This window comes from Triplophysa dalaica, chromosome 3 (genome assembly GCF_015846415.1).
Source record: "Triplophysa dalaica isolate WHDGS20190420 chromosome 3, ASM1584641v1, whole genome shotgun sequence".
Classification (NCBI taxonomy): domain Eukaryota; kingdom Metazoa; phylum Chordata; class Actinopteri; order Cypriniformes; family Nemacheilidae; genus Triplophysa; species Triplophysa dalaica.
Window position 1 is genome coordinate 15,665,888 of NC_079544.1, and position 23,790 is coordinate 15,689,677.

Consider the following 23,790-nt stretch of genomic DNA (forward strand, 5'->3'; position numbering starts at 1 on the left):
GTAACATTGTTTTGTTATAACAAAATGTTCAATAAAACATTTAAAAAAAGCATTAAAACAAACTGTTTCTTCTAAGCAACGGAGCTACAGCGCCTCTGATGGACAACTTTAATGGCGATTTTCTCAATATTTGTTATTTCTATCCTAACAAACCATACATCAATGGAAACTCGGAAAGCTTATTTATTCAGCTTTTTTCATCGAAAAATTGACCCATAACTGGTTATGTTGTCCCCTATTTTATTAAACTGAGCGCTGTTTCATGCCTGGCTGATTAAATATAACTGTTACGATTTTTACATTGCAGAATCAATAATAAACTTGTGTATAGAGTAATGACACTAATGAATTTGAGAAATTAAAAATTGGGAAAATCTCAAAGTAGGCCAAAACCATATGGATTATATCAATAAAAACGTAGGTATTATTATTATATGTACAAGAGGTAAATAACTTATCCTTTAACTGTGATCAATAGCCTTATTTAGCGGGGTGTCTAAATATTTAAGTTCTTGTAATATTTCCCCAGGCTGTCTGAGAATAAAGTGGCGCTGTTCCTCAACTCAATCACTATCATGCCTCGTCTATGAGTCCAGTGGGCGTGTCGAACACGGACAAAAAACAGAGAACACCAACAGCAAACGAAACTCAAACTGACAAGTGATTTACTTCATCAAATCAGCGCTATATGGAGCCTACAAATTTACAGGTAAACAAAGTCATAGAGAAACGGTTCATGTCGAGGTTTGTATGGTTTTACGTTACAGATCTGCGCAACGATTATTTATTCTTAAACTTTGTATCTTTAACAATCTTAAGAACATTTCAGAGTATGATACGTAAGAGGTGTTTCAAACCCAAAGAGCTGCTTGTATAGACTCCATTTACTCTCTAGGATGCGCAGATAAGGTTGTCTAGACATCTCTCTGGGTTCTGAGACACCGCCATACTATTCCTAAAAGTACCCTAACGTTACATGTTAAATGTGTCAGTGTGAACATAAACATGTATTTCTTTGAGTATGAACAATTATGTGAACATTGTTATGCGACTCTTTATAAGACTAAGGAAATATTAGTCTTTATCATACCCATGATAATCTATATCTATTTTAAGATCATTATCATTTTTATTAATCGCATGATAAAATACACATTATTAGTATATTGTCTGCTCTACTGCTTTTAATTTATGCTGTTTTAAGTGAAAAAGCCTAAATTGTAACTTAATATCTTAATGGTCCTAAAATACACTTTAATTTTCTTCGTGGAAGTTATGTTATTTTTAAAAAGCATTGTAAAATATTTTTTCTTGTTAAATATAAAGAAATATAGTATAGAAGGTGTCATGGCCTAAACTTAACTTCCGGTCTGTGAAAAAAAACATTTTATATTTGATATTAATATTAATTCATATTCATATTTTGTTGTATATTAATTGTATTAAATTATTTTAAAACTACTCAACAGTTATTCATTTTTGCGGAGGTCTACCGGAAGTTAAAGGGAAAGTTAATCCAAAAATTTCATCATTTACTTTCTTTCTTTTTTTTTTGAATTTTTTGAAGAATGTTGGTAACTGACAAGCACTGGCCCATATTCACTTCTATTGTATAGACACAAAACCAATGCAAGTAAATGGGGTCCATTTAACAACATTCTTCAAAATATCATCTTTTGTGTTTACAAGTGGCTGTGTAAATGATGGCAGAATTTTTATTTTTGGATAACCAATCCCTTTAAGTATGGGTCACATAATGTTGTTGCTGCTGAAATGTTTTTTAATATAGTTCTGCAGATGTATTAGATTACAATTTCTCTAAGACTATCTATAGACTATTTATATTTCGCTTTAGTATACCTCAAGCTTCATATGAGTCTTCAGTTAATTATTTATAAACTCAAATGCAATATTTCAAATTACAGAAAGCTATAGCTGTAGCTAACAAAGCATCACAGGAGGACCAAGCTGGAAACTATGAAGAGGCTGTTAAGTCTTATCAACATGCAGTGAAGTATTTTCTGCATATAGTAAAACGTGAGCGCATTTTAAGTCATAATATGTTTACAGTACTTTAAAATGGTCTGTTCCACAATCTGCCTGACATCTTGTCATTTTAACCTCTTTTGTTTGAATGTATTTAGGTGAACCGCAGGGTAAAGAGGGTAATGAGAAGATCAGAGAGAAGTGTAAGCAGTATCTTGACAGAGCGGAAGACCTTCAAGACTATCTTGATAAGAAAGAGGTTATTATCGATAATGCATCTATCACTCATTTCTTATAAGATTTAGTTTTTTGTAGGGGTGTCATTCCCCTTGTTGTTTACATATTATTTAAAAAAACAATGATGGATTAATATAGAATTCTATTGAGACCACACCTGTTCTTCAGCGTGGTGCCAAATTAACCATAGGCCAGTTTGACTGTATTTGTATATGTTGCCTTGTTGTCACTATAAGAAACGGAGGATGCGACTTAAAAATAGCTCTGGTAAGTTTCTCCTCAGAAACATACTAGCATACTTACACTGGACATCTTAGACTTTGTTTCCTATAAAAGTATGTAAAACTTAACCTGACATGTCTTTCTGTCTTTGCTGGTTTTATTGTTGTCTGTGCTGGTATAAGCCTCTGAGTAATTTCATAGTCTTTGGCATGAGCAAGCATGGCAAACATCTTTATTGTAGTTGTTGATTGAATACTTGTCTTTTTATTGTAGAATTTAAAGTTCTAGTAACAGAAAGTTAAGATAAGGCTGTTTTCTGTTAATGTTAATGCCCTAATGTTGTACCTTTGCAGTTGACAAGGGTTTGTTTCAACTGGACACTGCATTTGTGTGCTGTACTGTAGTTTACCTATTTCATATGATTATTAGTATATGTCGCTTATGATTTTGAAATTATGCTCTGGAAGGAGGGCTCTTGAGAAGACTTATGCCTTTAGGGCATAATGATGCTATGTTGCCCCTCCTCTCAGCTTACATTAAATACCTGGTCATCTGAAGGTCTGGTCCTCTCTAGATAAATGTCTAGGTAAACATCCTCATATAAGTCTAGAAGGTGACTCGGTTGTTCTGCATTTGGACAGTGACGCATTGAATGATTTTCCACATACCGTGGGGTATTGTCTTTGAAGTTTGTTTTAAGGGTGTTGGTTTATGTTCTGGTTTGGTTCTTTTTGTGCAAGTGAAAAGGTTGGTGTGGCCTATCCTAATCACTGTTTGTCATTAGCCATATTATAGGACCACTGGAAAGGTTAGGTTATTTATGCTGCCATATGAAATTAAGTAATTGGATAAACTTGACACAAAAACTAAAGCCACAAAACAGAACACAGAATTCATACAATCCATTGCTAATACCAGATGTGTTATCTTATTGATGTCTTATTGATTGGTGAGTTTTACTTTTTGTACTCGTGGTGGGAGGAGTTAAAAAGAGAAACCTGAAGTCGGTAACAAGTGTTCAAGAATATAGCCTTAAACTGTTTTTAAAACCAAATGTATAAATTGATTACGTATTAAAACAATACTCCAAAGGAAGATTGTCTAAAACATAACATTCAGAGGAAGTTAACAAATGAAGAATGTCTTAAATGTTCTGTTTATAAATGGCACTCAGGGGCATGACAGCATCCACTTAAAGCAAATATGGAATATTATTTAAAATGTGTCATCATACTGTCTTAATTGTAATGAAATATCATTATTCTTTCAAATATAGGCCCTACATATAATATTTTTTTCAATAGGCCCATTATGAAAATGAACCGCAGTTGAAAGGTCACAGTTTTAGTTAAAATGATAAGCATCAAAACAACCTGCGATCTAAACGATATGACTTCAACTATGACCTAAACTTTCATTACGTAAGTTATGACATATTTATAGTCCCCGATACAGGAAAGGGTGCGTCAAATAGGCGTGTCTTGAGCGCGATACGTCATTACATTTTTGGAACACGTGAGCGTCAAGGCGGAAGTGACATTCGACATTTTATTGCGGAAGTTGTTTTTCCGTTGTTATTCAACGATCTCTAAAAAAAAGTACTGAAATTTGATCAGATTGCGCTTTTTCGCTTTTTATATATGTAAAGAGCGTTTAAGAGACGTCTTGTTATTATAACACTATTCATATTTTCCAAACACATCGTGTTGTCTTCATTTTTCAGCCCTTATGGCTGCCAACAACAACTTGCAGGTAAGTTCCAAAACAAATATCTCATCGACTGACATCAACAACGTTCATTTGTGGGTTGAATTCAAATATGTATCACGGTTGTAATATCTGTAGCCTATATTGCTATAGTTGAAAATGTTACTTTTGTAATAAATATTTTGAAATGGTTAACCCACCAGCTCTCGTGTTTTCTTTAACTTAAAATACAAAGATACAGTCAACTGTGAAAAGGTCTTGTCAGTGTTTAATGTAGCTGAGACTTCAAATGGCATCATAATGTTTTCGCGAGTTTACAATAAGACAAAGATGTATAGCATGTTAGATCAGATGAGCTAACTGTACAGTATGCTTGGTTTAATCGTCTAACCTGAAGATCAAATCCTTGTTTTCAAACTCTAACCTTACACTTAAATATAATTGTTAAGACCATCTTACCAAAACACAAAACATAGCTTGTTTAGCAAAGGATTGGATGTTAGCAATGTAGGCTACAGTAAACTACATTGTGATCTAGCAAATTGAATTGATAATAATGTCAAAATACGTTGTCAGAAATACAGTGGTTGAGTTTTAATCCCACGTTCATAAATAACCAGCACTTCTGACATCAGTACAATGCTAAGCTCATACTTGAAAACTTTTTTATGGTTGCTCCTATTCACTGTAAAGACCAATGACATCAAACTCAGAAATAATAGAATCCATATTCATCATTGTTTGTTTTGGAGGTATGGTGTTGAACACATGCTTTTCTATGACTGTTTTTCTCTTGAGCCTTTTTGCCTGTGTTCTGTCTGTTTAAATATTTTCACATATAGCTATCTTTACAAGTCCCCGAATTAACCATGTTATGACCATTTATATTAAAGTGTTTCTATAAAAATGATTGCTTCTATCTACCACACAGAAAGCTATAGATCTCGCCAGTAAGGCAGCTCAGGAAGATAAGGCTGAAAACTATGAAGAGGCCCTGCGTCTATATCAGCATGCTGTTCAGTACTTTCTTCATGTTGTTAAATGTAAGTATGCTGTAAAATATATTTTTATTTACAGACAGTATGCTGTCTTTATGTCTGTTTATCAGGCCAAATCATTTTAGAAACAGATCTTGAGTGGGATAAATGCTCTAATCAATGTAATCATCACTGTTGCAAACAAAAAAAACTGATGTATTGTCACTGCATTTTCCCTATACCATTACTCACTATGTTTGTTTCTCATAAAGATGAAGCACAGGGCGATAAGGCCAAACAAAGCATCCGAGCAAAATGTGCTGAGTATCTGGACCGGGCTGAAAAATTGAAAGAGTATTTGAAGAAAAAAGAAAAGGCCCCAGCGAAGCCTGTAAAGGAGTCCCAGTCCAGTGATAAAGGGTGGGTGATGTGGATAAAAAAATTACAAAATTCTCACAACATTGCTTAATTAACAGTAATCATTCAAAACTCACTCAAAAATATACAAAATAGAAATCTCTTTATTAAGTTAAGTTCCAGTAATAGAAATATATAAAGACGGATTGACGCTGGCATGTATGTTGGGTGACCAGAAATGTGGTATTATTTGTGTTGGAAAGGCTCTTCTCTGTATGTTTATTTATGTATATGTCAAATTATATTCAACAGCGAATCCTTTTTTTATTGTGATAATGATTTTTGTCTTCCAGCATGATAAGACCATTTGTTGCGATATTAATGTATTAATAGCAAGCACACAACATCCTCATGATAAGTTCAGAAGTTGTTCATTTTGTCAATTTGTGGGGTAACGAACGTTCAACGGCAGCAAATTAAACCATGTTAATTGGCTGTAAAGTGTAATAATTATGCATAATTGACAGAATAATCGTCATTATTAATGCAGCGTAACATTTTTTGTTGTGATTAGAATGTTGTCCTATTTGCATAGATAAGGGAGCAAACTTCCCTTTCTGCTCTTTCTCTTATTATGATTTTTATAGTTCTGGTTGTGTTGTTCACATTTTATTTTTTATTTATAGAAATGAGAGTGATGAAGGAGAAGGAGACCCAGAGAAAAAGAAATTTCAGAACCAACTTTCAGGTTAGTTAATCCCTATCCACCAATCACGCATTACTTAAGAGGAGCATTCTGACCAGCCTGACACAGCAACATCTTTTCAACCAGAGCTGGGAATTTGAATTGATTTCTTTGTCCAACCAACATGTATCTTTTCTTTGATGTTGTGTACAAATAGGAAACATAAAGCAAATTTATTAAATCCCAGTTTACTGCTTTCGGATTACAAGTTTTATTATACTAATAGTTTATGTTTTATCACAGGAGCTATTGTCATGGAGAAACCCAATATTAATTGGAATGATGTTGCTGGATTAGAAGGGGCCAAAGAGGCCTTAAAAGAAGCCGTCATTCTGCCAATCAAATTCCCACATCTTTTCACAGGCAAGTGGCTTTCCATTGTATTAATATACTACTCTGAAAGGCACCAAGAGCCTTGATTTGGTGGTCTGGAATGTGATATAATCAAGAGGGCTTATTGAGGAAGGGTGGGAATCTTTAGACACCGGTCCGCCTCACCCTCCCTACAGCCTGCAACTTCAATGCTCGCTGATTAAGTGTGTGAGTATAACATCTCACCTGTGGAAACTTGCCAAGCTGTGCTGCAACAGCCATGTTAGAGGCATTGTCACTCACCACAACCATGTTAAAAGTGACCAATCAAAGAATCGGAGAAGTCTGCCATTGTCCCACCTTCAAAGTCTTAGAAGTCAACTCGACGAGCGAGCAAGTGTTGAGCTGTTGTGAGAGCTTAGAGAGATTTCACGCATGCTCGTCAAAGCCTCTGCTTGCGGAATGCCTTTTTGCATGCGATCAGAAATCCGCTCTCGCAAGGATTCTTTTCCGTGTGTGGATACTGGAACTATTCTGCGTGCTTAATCACGCACGCGCGCGTGTGGTTTTCATGCGTCCGAGTTTTGCGTCTGAATAAACTCCATAGCTGTCTCACTGAATATCGCTCTGATGGTTATAACGCGGCTCAAGAACCTGTAACCTTGCGCAAAATCCTTGGTTATCCAAGACGGAGTAATGCCGCAAATCTAAGGGGCTGTGTCCACCGAGGCGCAGTTACGCGCAGTGTTCTGCTCAAAGTTGAGCATTTTTCAACTATAGGCGCTCAGTTGAACGCCGGCACCGATCGTGGAAAAACGCAGGGCACCAGTGCTGAGCGAAAAAAGTAAAGTAAACTGATGGCTTTTTTTAAAAGCTCGGTGTTACCTTTGAAAACAATTGAAAAAACATGCCGGCCGCAGGAGTAAACCTTTCGGTGGACACACGACTTTAATCGATAAAACTCGCCACTGATCAGGTTATTCGCTTTGCCTTTTCAGAATTTGATGGAAGATGTGCTGCTTGCTCGCGGGTCCTTTGACTGAAATTGGTAGTGTGCAAAACAGAATGCTGCTTCTCCAGTTCCGAGTGAAACCCCGTAATGTGTTACTTCATGTTAGTCGAGTTGCCGAAATATCTGAATTTGGCCCCACAGACTTTGCACAAAGTATGGCTCTTATCAACGATACCTTTCTCTTTGTCTTCACAAATTCCAAAGTCTTGCCACACAGCTGATTTAAATTTGATGGAGCAGGTCGTAGTTTGACCATCTTGGTCAGAACGAATCGACTTCACCAGCACATTTACTCTCATCTCTCAACGGATATTTCTATTCTGCGCACAGTAGCAATTTAAACTGAATACAGAATCGATTCAGAATTTTTGAGATTCGGTAGATAATAAATCGCGATGCATCAATTTTTTCCTCCCACCCTGTGAGAGCTATTGGTGTATCCAGTTATCCAAAGCTAAATTTGAAAAAATCCTGTAAAAAGTGAATCCCAGGACTATCTCCTCCAGATGTGACTAATTATTCAGGTTCTGTTTATTGTAGGGAAAAGAACTCCTTGGAGGGGCATTCTACTCTTCGGACCTCCTGGCACGGGTAAATCTTACCTGGCCAAAGCTGTAGCGACAGAAGCCAACAATTCCACATTCTTCTCTATTTCCTCCTCGGACCTGGTATCCAAGTGGCTGGGAGAGAGTGAAAAGTGAGTCTTTAGGTTGTGGGGCAATGGGTCTTTTTATGGTTACAGTCATGTGATCACATGTTTAAGCATGTGGACTGGGTATGAAAGTGATATAATTTAATCTTTATCTGGAAATGGTCACACAGTATAATTTAAATGAGCACTGAGAAAATGAAAGATCTGATCGGCTTAAGGTTGAAACCACCAGTGTTTTGCATTTCCTGTGCTTTCTGATACATTGTAAGGAAGACTGTGTGGTTGGGCTGCTGCAGAAATGTGTTATTCAAAGAAATCGCTAAACCTAAAACTTACACATTGCTGTGTTTTCGTTCCACTGATTGTGTTATCTGCAAAAACTGTGTACGTACTGTGAATTATTGATACTCAATATAGTTTCATAAATCAGTCATATTTGGCTTTTTAATTTGTTGCCAAAGGTATTGATTTGGGTTATAATTAGCATTGATATCAGAGGATGGAATTGTATCAAAACCAAAGTTTTGCTTTTTTAAGATTAGTGTTAAATAAGTGTGAATTCTGTTGAAATTAAGAGAAAGAATTTTCTCTGCAATCTTTAATTGCTTCTTTTCTCTCCTCAGACTGGTGAAGACCCTGTTTTCTTTGGCGCGAGAACACAAGCCCTCCATTATCTTCATCGATGAGATCGATTCACTTTGCGGCTCGAGAAGCGAGAATGAAAGTGAAGCAGCTCGCAGAATCAAGACAGAGTTTCTTGTCCAGATGCAAGGTGATGTGAAAGCTAATGATTTATTATTTACATTGTGAGCTTTGTATATTATACAACATGCTGGCATTTGTTTTATTGGCTTTATTTAAATAAATGTTGAAAGTGTATCACTACTGTAATCATCACTATTGAGAATAATTCAATTACAAAAAAAACTTTCATGCTTGGACAAATTAAAGTAATAAGAATTTCAGGGCAAATGTGTTTGTCATTGACATAATACCATAAGTTAACTCCAAAAAAGGGTGGGCATTTTTAAATAATTTCATATTCGAATAATTGAGCTAATAGAAATGAGTTTATTTAAATTAAGTTAATAATGAGGCAATTTGTTACGTTTTTTATTTTGTCACAATTTTACATCAAGCTTATAATTATCATTAAATATTCATAACTCATTAATATTATATCCAGTATAAAGGTTTATTTATTTGGAGAAAACTTTAAACTTCTGAAATGAAAATGTATGCTTTAAGTTGTGGAAAAAGGTGCCAGTCTAATCTTAAAACCAAATTCATTTACAATTGTTGCAGTGAAAAATACATTTACATGTTTCAAATTGTTGAAATTAGCATTATTTCATGTATTTTTTAACGAACTAATATAACTTTAATAAGAACAACCCCTCCGAACAAGTAATATTTAAACTAGATTGCGATCTGTGTTTTTTTTTATTTTCTGTATATTATAAAATCATTACAGATGAAGTGAAGAAGTGTTAAGTAAGACGTGACAACTCTATGAATTTCTGTAGCTGTAACTTAACCTTGTGGTGACATGAATATTCTAATAGTAAGGTCGGATCGAGTATTCTAACATTCGTGCACATTCCTACTCCAAATATAACTTTTTTATTGTTCTTAGAATTTTGTGGTGAAATGTGATTCTGTTACTTTATTGGATGAGCTATTATCGTCTAATACAGATTTTTTTAATAGGTGTTGGTAATGACAATGAAGGGATCCTGGTGCTGGGAGCAACTAATATCCCTTGGACGTTGGACTCGGCTATCAGAAGACGGTAATCATTTGTTTCCATGCTGCCTCCATTGAAACCTTGCTGGGGTTTGCAACACAGCACATGTCAGTATTCGTCATCTGATTAAAAACAAAAGAATCTGATACCTAAACAGGTTTTTCCACTCCTTCGTCATAGGTGTGAGCTAAAGAGCATGAATCAGTATGAAGCATGCAAAATGTTTCCGGGGAAGATCTACAGGTCACAAACTTTAATGATCCGTATCTGTGGTGTTTAGGTTTGAGAAGCGTATCTACATCCCCCTGCCGGAAGAGCACGCTCGTGCGTTTATGTTTAAGCTGAACCTGGGCTCCACACCTAACAGCCTCACAGAATCAGACTTCAACACTCTGGGCAAGAAGACGGATGGTTACTCTGGTGCTGACGTCAGCGTTATAGTCCGAGATGCTCTCATGCAGCCAGTCAGGAAAGTCCAGTCCGCCACTCACTTTAAACGGGTGAGTTCAGCCAGTTCTTGTGTAATCTTTGAATTTAGCAAAATACAGACCTGAACATAACAAACTGGAATAGGAATTTCTGGAATTATTAATCACATCAATTATTTCCTCATTAGGTACGGGGACCATCGAGAGATGACCCAAACCTTATAGTTGACGACCTCCTTACCCCTTGCTCCCCGGGCGACCCCCAGGCTGTTGAGATGACGTGGATGAACGTTCCTGGAGAGAAGCTTTTGGAACCAATTGTTTCTATGGTAAGCATGTTTTCAGTTTTCTAAACTGGACATTCTGATCACTATGAGTAATCAGTACTGTACATGCTTTTATTATACACCCTTTATACAGTATGTGATTTAGGGGTGGGCGATATACTGGTAAACGATTAACCGATAGAAATTTGTCAACCTATTGACATTTTTGGACTATCGTCTCTATCGCGGTAGAGATCACATGACTTCGCATGTTAGGTTACTACATGTACTGCGCATTCACTTCGGTAATTGATGAAGCTGCCTGCCATTGTGGGGCAGCAGCGAGTTCTCTTCCCTGTGACAAAACAAACGATGAGGTGGTGTGGAACTTGTTTGGTTATAGAATGTGAGAAATTAACAACAAGGTTGTGAAATAAAACTACCACGTGCTCCTCCAATATGAATCATGTGTATTTGAGCTCATTTTACTCGTGAAGATTCACAGTTTTACCAGATGAACAAAGCGATTTGCTGCACGCATATTTGTTTAAAACAATGATGGCAGATGATTCCTTTGATAGAAGTCTCCCATTAACAATGGGAATATATTAATATTTGTTAATAATACAATAATTAATAATAATGTTTCTGTATGACGTGCAGTTTCATAATACAGGTATGATGAGCTTTTATAAAAGAACATGTTTGAATTTAGCGCTCCTCGCCACAAATTATTATATTTCACTTGCTAGAGCATTTCATTTATGATATAATGTTCGAATATCAACAAGAAACAACTTTTTATATATATATATATTAAGAAATAAAAAAGTTCTTGAATAAAATAATGGATAATAAGCTTAAACCAAAAATACGCCTGGCCCATCCTTCTGAATTAGTTAAATTTTTTATTAGACTTTCCTTAAATAAACTAGTATATCGATATGTATCGTTATTGTGATAAAAAAGTGCTTCTATCGCGATAGAAGATTTTGGCTATATCGCCCCCCAATGTGATTTTCATTCATGAGAAAAAAGTATATTACATAGAAAGAAGAAAACTGTGTCCTTTGTATGTTTATTGTTTACTTCAGAGATCTCCATTATATAAGTTTTATTGTATCGAGTTGTTTTTAACTCGTGTTACATAATGTTAAGCTGTTGTTAGATGTTATATAAATGTTTCATTAATCATAATCATTGTATACACCCAAGTTCCGAATAAAATTGTACACTTTAATTCACAGCATAATTCAATAATATGCATTACCACTGTGTTTGGTTAATATAAAAGAACAATTTTGTTGTTACGATATCATCATATTCCCTAAAGACTACGTCAGAAGTCAAGAACAACACTGGTCCATTAGAACTTCCTGTTTCAGTATTTTAACACTACACTCATGTTTGAACAAAACCAACCAACAGAACCGTTATAACCAAATCAAAATGCTAAAAACTATTATCTTTAAGATTTAATCAAATGTGTCAGATTTAAAAAAAATACTAAATAAATATATATACATTTATACAGAAACCGGAATAGCATCTGGACCAGTGTTTAAATCCTGAAAAGTGGTCTATATAATCCATTCTAAATTCCTACAAAATTTTGTTATTCACAGTCAGACATGCTGAGGTCTCTTGCCAACACAAAGCCCACCGTCAACGAACACGATCTGGACAAGCTGAAGAAGTTCACTGAAGACTTTGGACAGGAGGGTTAAAAAGAGCTGATCTCTCCTAAAGCCAAAGCAAACAGTTTAATTGTAACATCATCCCTTCTCACGGCCCTCTCTTCCATCATACCAATATTCTTCCTCTGACCAACAAGTAGCCAGAAATGTGTGTTACTTCAAAGCTCTATGTACCATCGTCTGAACTGAATTTTGTCCACTTATCTGTTAATAGCTGCTCTGCCTCTGAGGCAACCTTTAAGGTTTAAGACCATCATGCACCCTTAATCGTTTAGTTCGGCAATCTCAAACCTAATCATTTGTGTTTTTATGGTTTAAATGGTTTCGGTAAAACATAAGCAGTTTTAAAGAGTCCATTTTTTGCAGTGACAAAACATCAAAAGAGTTCCAAGTATCTGAACAATCACAAAGAGTTTTCATCCCCAGCTTAAAATATTTGTTATTATTGTTTATGGGCCTACCTTGGAAAGAGAAAAAAGTTTCAATGGCTCTGTATTGTTTTTGTAAAGACCCTTTTTTATGGGTGGAGGTGCAGTTTCTGATCACATGCGTGTAATAACTGCTCTCATTTTACATGAATATATAGACTGCTTCTCATTTGAATATGTGCAATGGCATTCGATACAACACTTCCCTAAACATGTTGAACAGTTATAGCCAGGGTCCCTCTTAAATAAGGATTCGACGTATACTACATGTGTTTTTGTTGCTGTCTACAGCTTTGAATATTGCTGTAATATTCATTCTCTATTTGACTTAAGCGTTTGGTTTATTGTCAGTTCACTTACTGACGCTCAGCACACAATGTGCCTTCTCTGCATTTTTCTCCTCTTTGTTTGTCTGGTCCTTCTTCCTCTAGCTTCATACACACAGATGCTTACATACGGATACCTCCCTTGCTACCTATGTTTTTATAAGCAGTAAGTTTGGGAAGTATTGGATGATATTTGCACATTTCATTTACACCTGTACAACTATCTATATCAAACAGTATACTCCTATGCACTTAGGGTGTGGTTTGTCATTTGAGAACCTATAAGACATTGTACTATTAGAATAACAAAAAACGTAGGTATGTTTGGTTTGTTTAAACACAGTTTCCAGTTTTAAAGTGGTCAAGGTTTGGTTTAGCTTGTTCATTTTATTATTCACATGTAAATAAAGGTTGAAATTAAGTATCTTGTCCTTGAATTGTTTTTAAATCGTGTTAACGTCACACGGAAAATTGGCCCTATATCACTGAAATGAATGTCTTGAGAAATAACATGTTTCTGCTCTTCTGTCAGGGAGGTGTACATTAATTTCACACTTGTTTTAGCCAACCAGAAACCGTTTTAATAGTCAATCATTTTTGCGTTTAGTGTGAATGGTTTCACATTCTATGGAAGGCGTGGTGTTGAGATTCATGACTAATTATGACTTGGTTTGAAAGAATGACTGGAATCTAGGGCCAGGAATCTATTTTAAAATGAATCCAGTCTAAAATAATGTATAAAGTCTAGAGCTGAGTAATGACGTCAAATATTCTGCATGCATAAAAGCGAAAGCTTTGATTGCATACGCAATGCAGATATATTAAATAACCACACATTTAACAAACCATATAAATAAATTTGTCTTTTCAGACTGACTGTAAATGGAACTTCTCTTACTCTCTACCGATGAGATCAGTATGTGCTTGAAGAGAATTATATGTTTATAGCTGCACAAAACATTTTCAACACCTGTCTGCACTACTTGCATTTAACATTGGATGAGAAGACGAGAAAATGTATTTTAGTCAGTAAAGAGAAATTGAGCTACTTAATTCATTTACACTTATATGCACAGTATTCTTACATATTTTTAAAACAATTTATTAAGTTAACACTTAAATAGTGAATAGTAATTTGACCTGTGCTTTATTTTGGAAACGGCTTGTAAATTACATTATCAATGAAATTATTAAGGATACATTGGAATTGCAGGACAGGATCGACATGTTTGGTTAAGGTTTTTGTGATAGAAACAATATACAATTAATACATGTAAAAAGTGACAGCTTAGAACATGGTATTGCATTAAAATGTGTACTTTTTTAAATATTAAATAAAAATCTGTAATACAACAGGGAATTGAGCAGGAGTTGTTTTTCGTTTCCCAAAGCAGGAATTGTAATGAAGCTTAATTGACGTCACGCCGAGTTGAATGTTGCGCCATCATGGGAGGATTGCTGCTAGTGCGGTCAATGCATTTTTGTGTTTTTCTTGTTTCGTTAGGAAATTATAACTATGGCAGGTCGGTCTTGTTGTGTTAAAAACTGCAATAGCACTTCGCAGAGTCGTTCATGAAAACCCACTGTTCTTTCCCTTTCGATTTCACCATATATCAAACAAAACAAGTAACGGTACAAATCAAAACAACGGTTGCAGTGGAGAATCATCCTCCCAAGAAGGCGACGCCACTGCAACATCCAACATAGGGCGTGACGTCATCCTCGCATAGGAATCGACTCCAAAACATTAAGAACCGAACATTCCTACTGAAATCGCTTACAGCATCCTCTCACCGCTATGTTGCCTTTAATAGGACAGGATTCCTTCCAGAAACGCTGTTGAACTTTGGAACTTGTAGTCTATTCTGTCTCTCAAGTGAGGCGAGCGGAAGTTTAAAAACTACAACTCCCACAGTTCCGACCCCGGACGGAGCGTCCTGAAGTGCACAGATCTGTGTTTTGGTTTATGTTTTGAACAGAAAGAGTTTGCTTTGACAGTCATATGAATTTCCTTTGTTATGTATTTGTTCTTTAGAGGGTTTTGAGACATCGGCAGATATTATAAAAGCACAAGCAGCTCGTTTGCGCCTGTGCTCGCGGAGGGTGAGTGCCTGTGAGGGGAGATTTAGCTTGTGAGCTAACGTCAAGCATCAGGTTGACCCATGTCCTCTGAGGATTCATTCAGCTCCGAGCTCTTGAACTGGATTTCCTCTAACTCCTGGTGGCTGCTTCTGCCTTTCGTTATGATTCTGGTAGTAGCTGCTTTCATAGTGGCCTTCGTGCTGCTCCTGTACATGATATCACCATTAATAAGTCCAAAACCTTTGAAGTTAAACGGGGCCCATGTGGTGGTAAGTTTAAATAACTTTACTCGAAACATTTTTCTAACGTTTTGCTAACATTAGAAGCATCTAAACTATCTTGTGAAACTGACTGACAAAAGAGCCAAGTTACTGGTGCTTTTTTAATTCATAGCATTTCATAATATGTGTATTTTTATACAATTGTAATGTTGTTGTTTATAATGTGATCCATATATGTGTTAAAATGATCTTTTCACTTGTTGCAGGTGTGATCTCTGATAGTTGTTCATGAATGTCACTGTTATTTTGCTTAGTGTAACATGAATACATCCAGTTTGACTGTCAACAGTATATGTAGACATCTGTCATTTTGACATTTGTATGGTATTTCAGGCATCTTATTATTCTTATTATTATAGATTTACAAATGTTGCCGCGGAAGTTATTATTGAACTGGTTTCTCAAAAAGTCTAGTGTTAAGGTGGTTATGCAATAATTTGTTTCCAGGGCAATGGACCTTTTCAGGCTGTGGACACAGAGTGTTTATAGAAAGATTTTGATTTCAGAAGGTTCATGGTTTGTCAAGGGCTCAAAGTTACCTAGATGTTGTAAACCCAGTATTTACCTACAAATACAACCTAGTTTTAATACTTTTTTTGCATTACATATATTTTTAGTTATATGTATTGTTTTATAATATATTTTCTAGCACTATTGCCAGCTCGGAGATAAATCACAAGTTTAAAAAACAAATATTTTTGGCAAAAATCATTTATTGCAAAATATTTAGATATACAAAGTATTAGTTAAGGATAAATAACACATTTTTATTATAACCTTACATAACCTTAACATTTGGTAGTTCATTGGTATCTGGCTGTGTAAACATCTGTGATCCTAATTTGTCTATGTTTGCCTGCCTGGCAATTTTCCCCTGTTTTTCCTTCTTTGTTTATACAGCTTATCTCCTTATAATAAACTCATGTGTCAAACTGCATAAATTTCAAAACATGTTTTATTATTGTGTTGACTCTCAGACTTGTTTGCACTTTTCTGTACATTACTGAAATATGAAGTCTGACTTATGGCTTGTAAAAAGTCTGTTGTGAATATCTTGTCAATCATTAGGTGACTGGAGGCAGTAGTGGGATTGGGAAATGTATTGCAATGGAATGCTACAGACAAGGGGCCTTCATTACGCTGGTTGCTCGAGATGAGGTTTGTCTCTGTTACTATTTATCAGTGTCTGCCAATGAATCTTTACCTGATCAGAACTCATTCCGCAGGATGTCGTTACATATTTGTTGATGCATTTGTTGCCTTCTTCAAACCGTAAGTCTTATGCATACAGTTAACATGCATGTACACATTTCCACAGCACAAATTGGTTCAGGCGAAGAAAGATGTGGAGAAATGTGCCATAAACGATAAGCAAGTATGTACTTTTACAATATATCTATTTTTACTGCACTCACAATTTATGATTTAACGACAGATCTTTCTTGATTCGTGTTGTATGCTGACAGACATTTGTATGCTTACACTAAAATACTTAATTGTATTGTAAATGGTGTTGTTGGTATGATCACCTCTAGGTGGTGCTATGCATTTCAGTTGATGTGTCAAAGGACTATAGTCAAGTAGAGAGCGTCATAAAGCAGGTGGGTTTAGTCTGATGAACATTTAAAAGAAATACAGATATTGACGTTTTAATTTAAGCTGCTGCATGTTTGTGTTTATTTTGTAGGCTCAGGAGAAGCTGGGTCCTGTGGACATGCTGGTGAACTGTGCAGGGACTGCTATATCTGGGAAGTTTGAGGAAGTGGAAGTAGACCGTTTCAAGGTATGAACAGCATCGTTTCTTTATTGATGCAAGGCCAAGGTGAACTTAATGATGTTCATTATATTTACCATTTATCATTTTTCTAGAAAATCTTTTGGGGGGGAATATTAAATGTTTGAAATTAAGTAATAAAAGTAAAAGTCCAATGTGTAATATTTAGTAGGATCTACTGACAGAAATGCAATATAACATACATAACTATGTCTTCAGAGGTGTATAAAGACCTTACATAATGAAGCGTTAAGTTTTTATTAAATTGGAATGAGCTATTTCTATCTACATACACCGCGGGTCCCCTTACATGGAATTGGCCATGTTGTTTCTACAGTAGTCCTAAAAGGACAAACTGCTCTACAGATTGCATTTCGTAAATACGTTATCTCCTTCGGCAAAGGAAGCGAAAACGTGTTAACATATTAGTTCTGTATCAGCCACCACAGTGCTTCGAAAGGGAGGGGTGAACGGTGGAGTGAGCCGTTCATTGCAATTCACAAACTTACCACTAGATGCCGGTAAAATCTCCACATTGCTACTTTCAAGTGATACTTCATCCAAAAATGAAAATTCTGTCATCATTTACTCGCCTTCGAGTTGTTCCAAATGTGTATAAATATATTTGTTCTGATGAACACAGAGAAAGATATTTGAAATAATGCTTATAACCAAACAGATCTCAGCACCCATCGACTACCATAGTAGGAAAAATATTTTATCATTTTTCTTTTCTGTTGAATACAAACTAAGACATTTGGAAGAATGTAGGACAGAAAATAGTTTTGGGGGCACATTTGGTAGTCGATGGGTGTTGGTTATATGCATTATTCCAATTATCTTTCTCTGTGTTCATCAGAACAAAGAAATTTATACACATTTGGAACATTTTGAAGGTGAGTAAATGATGACAGAATTTTTGGGTGAAGTATCCCTTTAAGACGAATTTGCATCTTACATTTTATGAATGTGGCCCATGCATGAAGAAGACCTCTTGTAGAAGAGATTAATATATTTTAAAGCGTGTTTCTTTCTGTTTAACAGAGACTTATGGAGGTGAACTATCTGGGCAGCGTTTACCCCACGCGGGCAGTGATCACCACCATGAAAGAAAGACGGATGGGTCGCATCATGTTTGTGTCATCACAAGCAGGGCAGATCGGCCTTTTTGGCTACACAACCTACTCGCCATCCAAATTTGCTCTGCGTGGTCTGGCCGAGGCCTTGCAGATGGAGGTGTGCATCATGCTCTATATAGATTGCATGTTAATCTCCCAACCCAACACTACAAATTAGAATCTAAAATCTGACTGTTCGCTTGTTTTTTTTGTTCAGATGAAGCCCTATAATATCTATGTTACTGTGGCGTACCCTCCAGACACGGACACGCCGGGTTTTGCAGAGGAGAATAAGTCTAAGGTGAGAAAAGTAAAATTCAAATCTTTGAGTATTAAATTGGAAATGGTTGGAATATTAAAGAAGTAAATATTAAAGGGATAGTTCACAAAAAAAAATTAAGTTCTGTTATGAATACTCAGCGTCCAGTTGTTTAAAATCTGAATACATTTCTTTGTTCCAATGAACACAGAGAAAGATATTTGGAAAATGTTAACAACTCACAGCTCTGTAGCACTATTGACTACCATAGTAGAAAACATTATTGTGTCATTTTTTTTTTGTTCTGTTGAATGATTGGCAGCCTCTGGAGACCAGGTTAATTTCAGAAACTTCTGGAGTTTATCCGCCTGATCAAGTGGCGAAAATTGTGGTAAAGGATGCTGTGGTAAGTGGCAATGGGTTACAATGGTGTCATAGAGCCGTCACAATGTCAGATTTTCTCTTCACAAGAATTCATAATAATGATATGACCACAAAATATATTGAAATAAAATACAATAGAATTGATCAAAACAAATACATCATTTAGATCTTCAATTTTGTATATTTTGTGTTTTGGTTAATGAATGAGGTACAGAGAAAGTTTGTCATTATTGTGGCTCTTAAGGCATACTTGGTGGTGCATTATTTACATAAATATCATGTGTTGTCAATATACTATATCAATAAAATCATTTATCAATATTACAATTATTGTCAATACTGCTATATTGTGAGACCCTTAGTTGTGTCTCATATCTGTTTTCTTGTTCTTTTCCACCCACAGCAGGGAAACTTTAGCAGCTCAGTTGGTCCTGATGGCTACATGCTGTCAGCACTCACATGTGGAATGTCACCGGTCACCTCCATCACTGAGGGGTTGCAGCAGGTACAACCCACTATCACAAATCATCCTATTCTGATTTGCCCCAGCCTTACCTTATTACACTCGTTGATAGACCCCAATTATATTTTTTTTGTGTATGGAAGGAAATATGTGTATTTTAGTAACTTTGTGAATGATGGGGGTTAAAATTCTGTGGAAATCTATGGACCTTTTGACAGCTATAGGTTTCATATGGGCCTGCTCATTGATAACATGCTGGGAGATGGACATGAAATGGCTCCTCCCTTTCTGATTAATTATTATTGCATCATGTCCCTTTCATCATTCTGCTTGAACTTCATATCTAGACACATTGACATTTTTGCATTCACCCTTCGTAGGGCTATCTGAATCATTCCTGGTCTTAGATCTTTCCTTTGAAGATTTTAAAGAGCCTCTTGACTTCTTGCCCAGTTCTTCCTTTGCTCTGGAACTGGAAGGATCTGTGAAACGGTCCTGTGAGACTAATCAGACTCCCTTATACCCCTCTGTACTCAGATTTTTTTTAATGACATTAAATCCTTTAAAGTATATAAGATGTAGCCACAGCTCACCGTTTTTTACTAAAAGTAATTAAATGCCTACAGTAGTATTGCCTTATCAAACAGAGTAATTTATGACAGTCAATGTGAATACAATATATTTGACTAGATAAAATATTAATTTACACAAATTATCGTGTTGACAACTTCACTTAAAACCTTTGGATCAAATATTGAGTGTTCCTTGCTTGCTTGGGCATCAATAAATGGTTGTAGCTTTTTGTCATTTTTGAGTCTCTGGTTTGTCCTGGGTGGTAAAGCTGTCCACTTTCTTGACAAAAAATATATCCAGTTACTGTAAATTTGAATTCTCAGTACAGTAAGTTGACTTCAGGCTTTGCTCAGATCCACACACAAATTTTATGTGACACATTATTAACATTAGTGTTATGTTATACATTTTTTTTTGTTGTTGTTGCCCAATTTAGATTGTGACCATGGGGCTGTTCCGCACCATTGCTCTCTTCTACCTGGGCAGCTTTGACAGCATCGTCCGCCGCTGCATGATCCAGAGAGAACAGTCCAAAGCATCTGAGAGCAAGAGAGAGTAGCACCAACATTACCACTACTGTCCACACGGACCATCACCAACACATTCACCCAAACACCCTCACTCAGCCTGGTCGACACGATCGATATGAAGAGGAATGGTCTTCGTTGAGGTTTATGTCTTTCGTTCGCTATAGATTTATTCAGTAGAAGTGTAATAACAGTCCAGTCAACATAGCTCATTACTCTTGCAGGAGTCATTCCAGGTTTAGTGAACATTTAGAGCATGCCGCCTCAATGTTTCAACTGAGCTTTTTTGTTTTAAGAACTATACTTGCATTTGTCTTTGGCTCTCCAGCCCGAATTGCCGCTGTCTTTAGTGAATTTACTAAGTTTCAGATGTGTTGTTCCTTTAAGTGGGCCTCAGTCATTGCATGCATTCTGAGTTCCTGTTCTAACCGGTTGGTGTACTACTTCAATACTATTTAAAGTCAATTTATATTCCTACACAAATCTGATGCTTAATCTTTATGCTAACATTATATTGGTCAAGGGCGTTTAACCTTTATTTAAAAGCTTCACACCTCTTCTGTGATGTTCTTAGTCGAGCACTGTTTGTCCTCCATCTTCATTATTTCAATGTGAAGACACAGTATTTTAGTTTTTGGAAGAAACAGCCTGAGTCTGCCACTCTGCCTTATCCTCTTTGCTCTGTGTGGAGGATACCGAATGAAATGTTTACCTTATTATTGTGCGTTTATGTCTATATATATATATATATATGTGTCTGCTAGTACGCATGGGTTTAGGTGACCTCAGGGGCTACTAAGAGTTCACTGAATTGTAAGATGGATCAGGATAAGCCATCGAGGTGGTGGCTCGCTGGTCGAGTCAAGGCACCTTTTAGCCAGCAGGTGGAGCTGGAGATCCAGATGTGACCAGAGCAAAAATCGAAATGTCAAAGGGCTGATCTGGAATCAGTCTGAATAATGTGTCTTGATGCCCACAACCCAAGAGCTGTGTTGAATATAACTGTAGTATTAAAGTGAAATAGTAAGAGTTGTTCTAGTGTTCACACAGAAATACTGTAGATGTTGTAAGCTTCATCTGACAAGCAATACAATCTTCTCACGTAGCGCTCTGTTGTAGTGTAAAATGGATCGTTCCAGCTTTTAAACTGTGTTTTCTGGTTACAGCCTTCCAAACGTAAACCTTGTTCTCGCTCCACCTGTGCTTTTTCATATCTTACTATCAACACACTAGCTAGAAACCTACAATGTTGTGATATTTGCCTTCCTCACAAGTCATTTATATATATGTATGCACCAAATAAGGTCACAATTCTGTCATCATTTGCTCACCGTCATGTTTCAGACTCATGACTTTAAACCATGCGTTCCTTCCTCAAATGAAAGTAAATTGAAATGGATGCTTTTGAAACTAAAGAAATAACTAATGACTTGTACTGACTTGAACCTCAACCCCAGTCAATCTACTTTCATTGTATGGAAAAGAGCTTTATGACGTACTAATAAACTCTTTGTGACTGTAGGGATAAAATGACCGGAGGTTGGACAGAATTGTTTAGTTTGGATAAAGAATTATTTAACTTTTATTATGCTGCTCTTTTTACCCTAGAAAAAATGACCAATGCAGTCAGGCACTACAGTCATTTCAAGCCTTAAGAGATAAAAACAGAGAACACTATAAAAGCTATAAGGGTGAATATGTCCACATCCAGCTATGGCTTAGATTGTGTAAGGTTTACGTATTTTTGTTTTGACTGAACAGATTTATGAAAAATGACATTGTTTATGCTTGTTTATTGTTAGCTTTGCATATTAAGTTTTACAAAAAACCCAAATATGAAAGTGAGAATGCATGAGTCAACCTGATGATGTTCTTATTTGATATTGGCTCAAGGCACGCTGTCAAGCACATAGTAGCTGCAAGAGAGGTGCTGATGTGTCAGACTTCAGTCATGGCCTCTTCCATAACATGTAGTCAGTTGTTAAATCGTTAAGAAGCTTACAGTAGAGAAATTGTTTTAAACTCCTTAAAGCTATGCAAATAAAGCCTGTGCTCACACTTCATTCAAACACATAAAATGATACTTGCATTTCTTAAATCATTGAATTTTGATCCATGTTCATATATTTCTAAGGATATGATATATAGTTTATGAGTAGCTCTTAAAAGGAAAACCATTCCGCTTCTATGTTTTGTAGTTCTTTTGTTGCCAAACTTGCATAAATTTCACCTTGTGTGCCATGGGAGAAAAGAGGATGTTGTTGCTTTGTCTTATTTTCCTACATGATGAAATAAATAACTTTGAAGTTGTTATTGTGTAGTTTTTTACTTGTAACCTTAAATAATTCAGTCAAACACAAACCAAAGTCAATGTGAATCACAATTTCGACCTATTTTTATTACACAATCCCAAGTATTTCCAAGTGAAACAGGAGTTCTTAAATTAGCATGGTACCTAATTACTGTAACTAGAAAACAAATGGGATTAGACTATGATACAGGGTTGACAAAGCAAGATCTTTGAATTTTTTTTAACTGTCAGGAACAGCAGTATAAATGGACTGATTCTCACTTTGCATTCGTTCAAATATCTTATTCACGCTAGAATATGAACTCCAGCCTAACTTTGCCTTGGAGCTGACAGAGGTTGAAGCCAAGTTAGCCACCAAACTGATTTTCTGCTCACAATTATTCACAAACTCAATTTTCTCTCAAAAGTCTGAACTGCCAACAGGGGTCATATACATGATGTAGTCATTTTTTACTGGAACAATTCACAGACCTTGGCTGGAGTTGGTGGACCATATATTCATAGCAAGGAGACTGCAGGAGTGCTAGAAGATCAAAGGCCTTACACTGTTCAAAGATGTTCAAATGTTAATTTCAAAGCAGGCTGAGGACCAAATTCTACTGTGCTCGGAAAGACACTGCATGTTTCAAATCCAGTCCTTCTTAAATCTTCAGAGCAGGTAAAGACTAAACTATCCATATATGTATATATATATATATATAATACTAAAACTCCTGCCGCTACTAATAATAAAGTTGTTACATACATACCCCACACAACAGGGATTATAGTGAAAATGATTATTACTGTGTTTTTGTAATATACTACAAATGTTTTATTACATGAAAAGATATGATTTAAGTGAATAAGTCATAGAAAAACATTTAATAGCTTTCCTGTGGCTCTCTGCGGTTAGAGTATGGCACTAGCAATGCAAAGA

At 36.0% G+C, this 23,790-nt stretch overlaps 2 protein-coding genes across 3 annotated transcripts; both read left to right on the top strand.

Moving 5' to 3' along the window:
* Window positions 1-562: 562 nt before the first annotated feature.
* vps4b (vacuolar protein sorting 4 homolog B) lies at window positions 563-13,520 on the top strand. Of its 2 annotated transcripts, XM_056744113.1 has the most exons (13): window positions 563-709; window positions 1,926-2,037; window positions 2,145-2,245; window positions 5,084-5,195; window positions 5,402-5,549; window positions 6,173-6,234; window positions 6,475-6,594; window positions 8,096-8,252; window positions 8,831-8,979; window positions 9,918-9,999; window positions 10,235-10,454; window positions 10,571-10,711; window positions 12,274-13,520. In XM_056744113.1, the coding sequence occupies exons 1-13, from the start codon at window positions 689-691 to the stop codon at window positions 12,373-12,375; spliced, it is 1,527 nt and encodes a 508-aa protein (XP_056600091.1). In that variant the 5' UTR covers window positions 563-688; the 3' UTR covers window positions 12,376-13,520. The 2 variants fall into 2 exon arrangements, with proteins under 2 accessions (XP_056600091.1, XP_056600092.1); XM_056744114.1 differs by lacking the exons at window positions 563-709; window positions 1,926-2,037; window positions 2,145-2,245 and adding an exon at window positions 3,960-4,197.
* Window positions 13,521-14,598: 1,078 nt separating this feature from the next.
* On the top strand, window positions 14,599-22,870 carry kdsr (3-ketodihydrosphingosine reductase). The gene is made up of 10 exons (XM_056744210.1): window positions 14,599-15,450; window positions 16,531-16,620; window positions 16,781-16,837; window positions 16,998-17,063; window positions 17,150-17,245; window positions 18,281-18,472; window positions 18,572-18,655; window positions 18,936-19,019; window positions 19,401-19,502; window positions 20,470-22,870. Exons 1-10 carry the CDS (start codon window positions 15,262-15,264, stop codon window positions 20,590-20,592), a joined length of 1,083 nt encoding a protein of 360 aa, XP_056600188.1. The 5' UTR covers window positions 14,599-15,261; the 3' UTR covers window positions 20,593-22,870.
* Window positions 22,871-23,790: the final 920 nt, after the last annotated feature.

What these genes read in the sequence shown, in the direction of transcription:
- kdsr (XM_056744210.1), top strand. Translation starts at nt 15,262, where the DNA reads ATGTCCTCTGAGGATTCATTCAGCTCCGAGCTCTTGAACTGGATTTCC. An exon ending in CGCTGGTTGCTCGAGATGAG is followed by an intron (nt 16,621 to 16,780) that starts GTTTGTCTCTGT and finishes ACATTTCCACAG; the next exon opens with CACAAATTGGTTCAGGCGAA. An exon ending in CCGAGGCCTTGCAGATGGAG is followed by an intron (nt 18,473 to 18,571) that starts GTGTGCATCATG and finishes TTTTTTGTTCAG; the next exon opens with ATGAAGCCCTATAATATCTA.
- vps4b (XM_056744113.1), top strand. Translation starts at nt 689, where the DNA reads ATGGAGCCTACAAATTTACAG. An exon ending in TGGCTGGGAGAGAGTGAAAA is followed by an intron (nt 8,253 to 8,830) that starts GTGAGTCTTTAG and finishes TTCTCTCCTCAG; the next exon opens with ACTGGTGAAGACCCTGTTTT. An exon ending in CCGCCACTCACTTTAAACGG is followed by an intron (nt 10,455 to 10,570) that starts GTGAGTTCAGCC and finishes TTTCCTCATTAG; the next exon opens with GTACGGGGACCATCGAGAGA.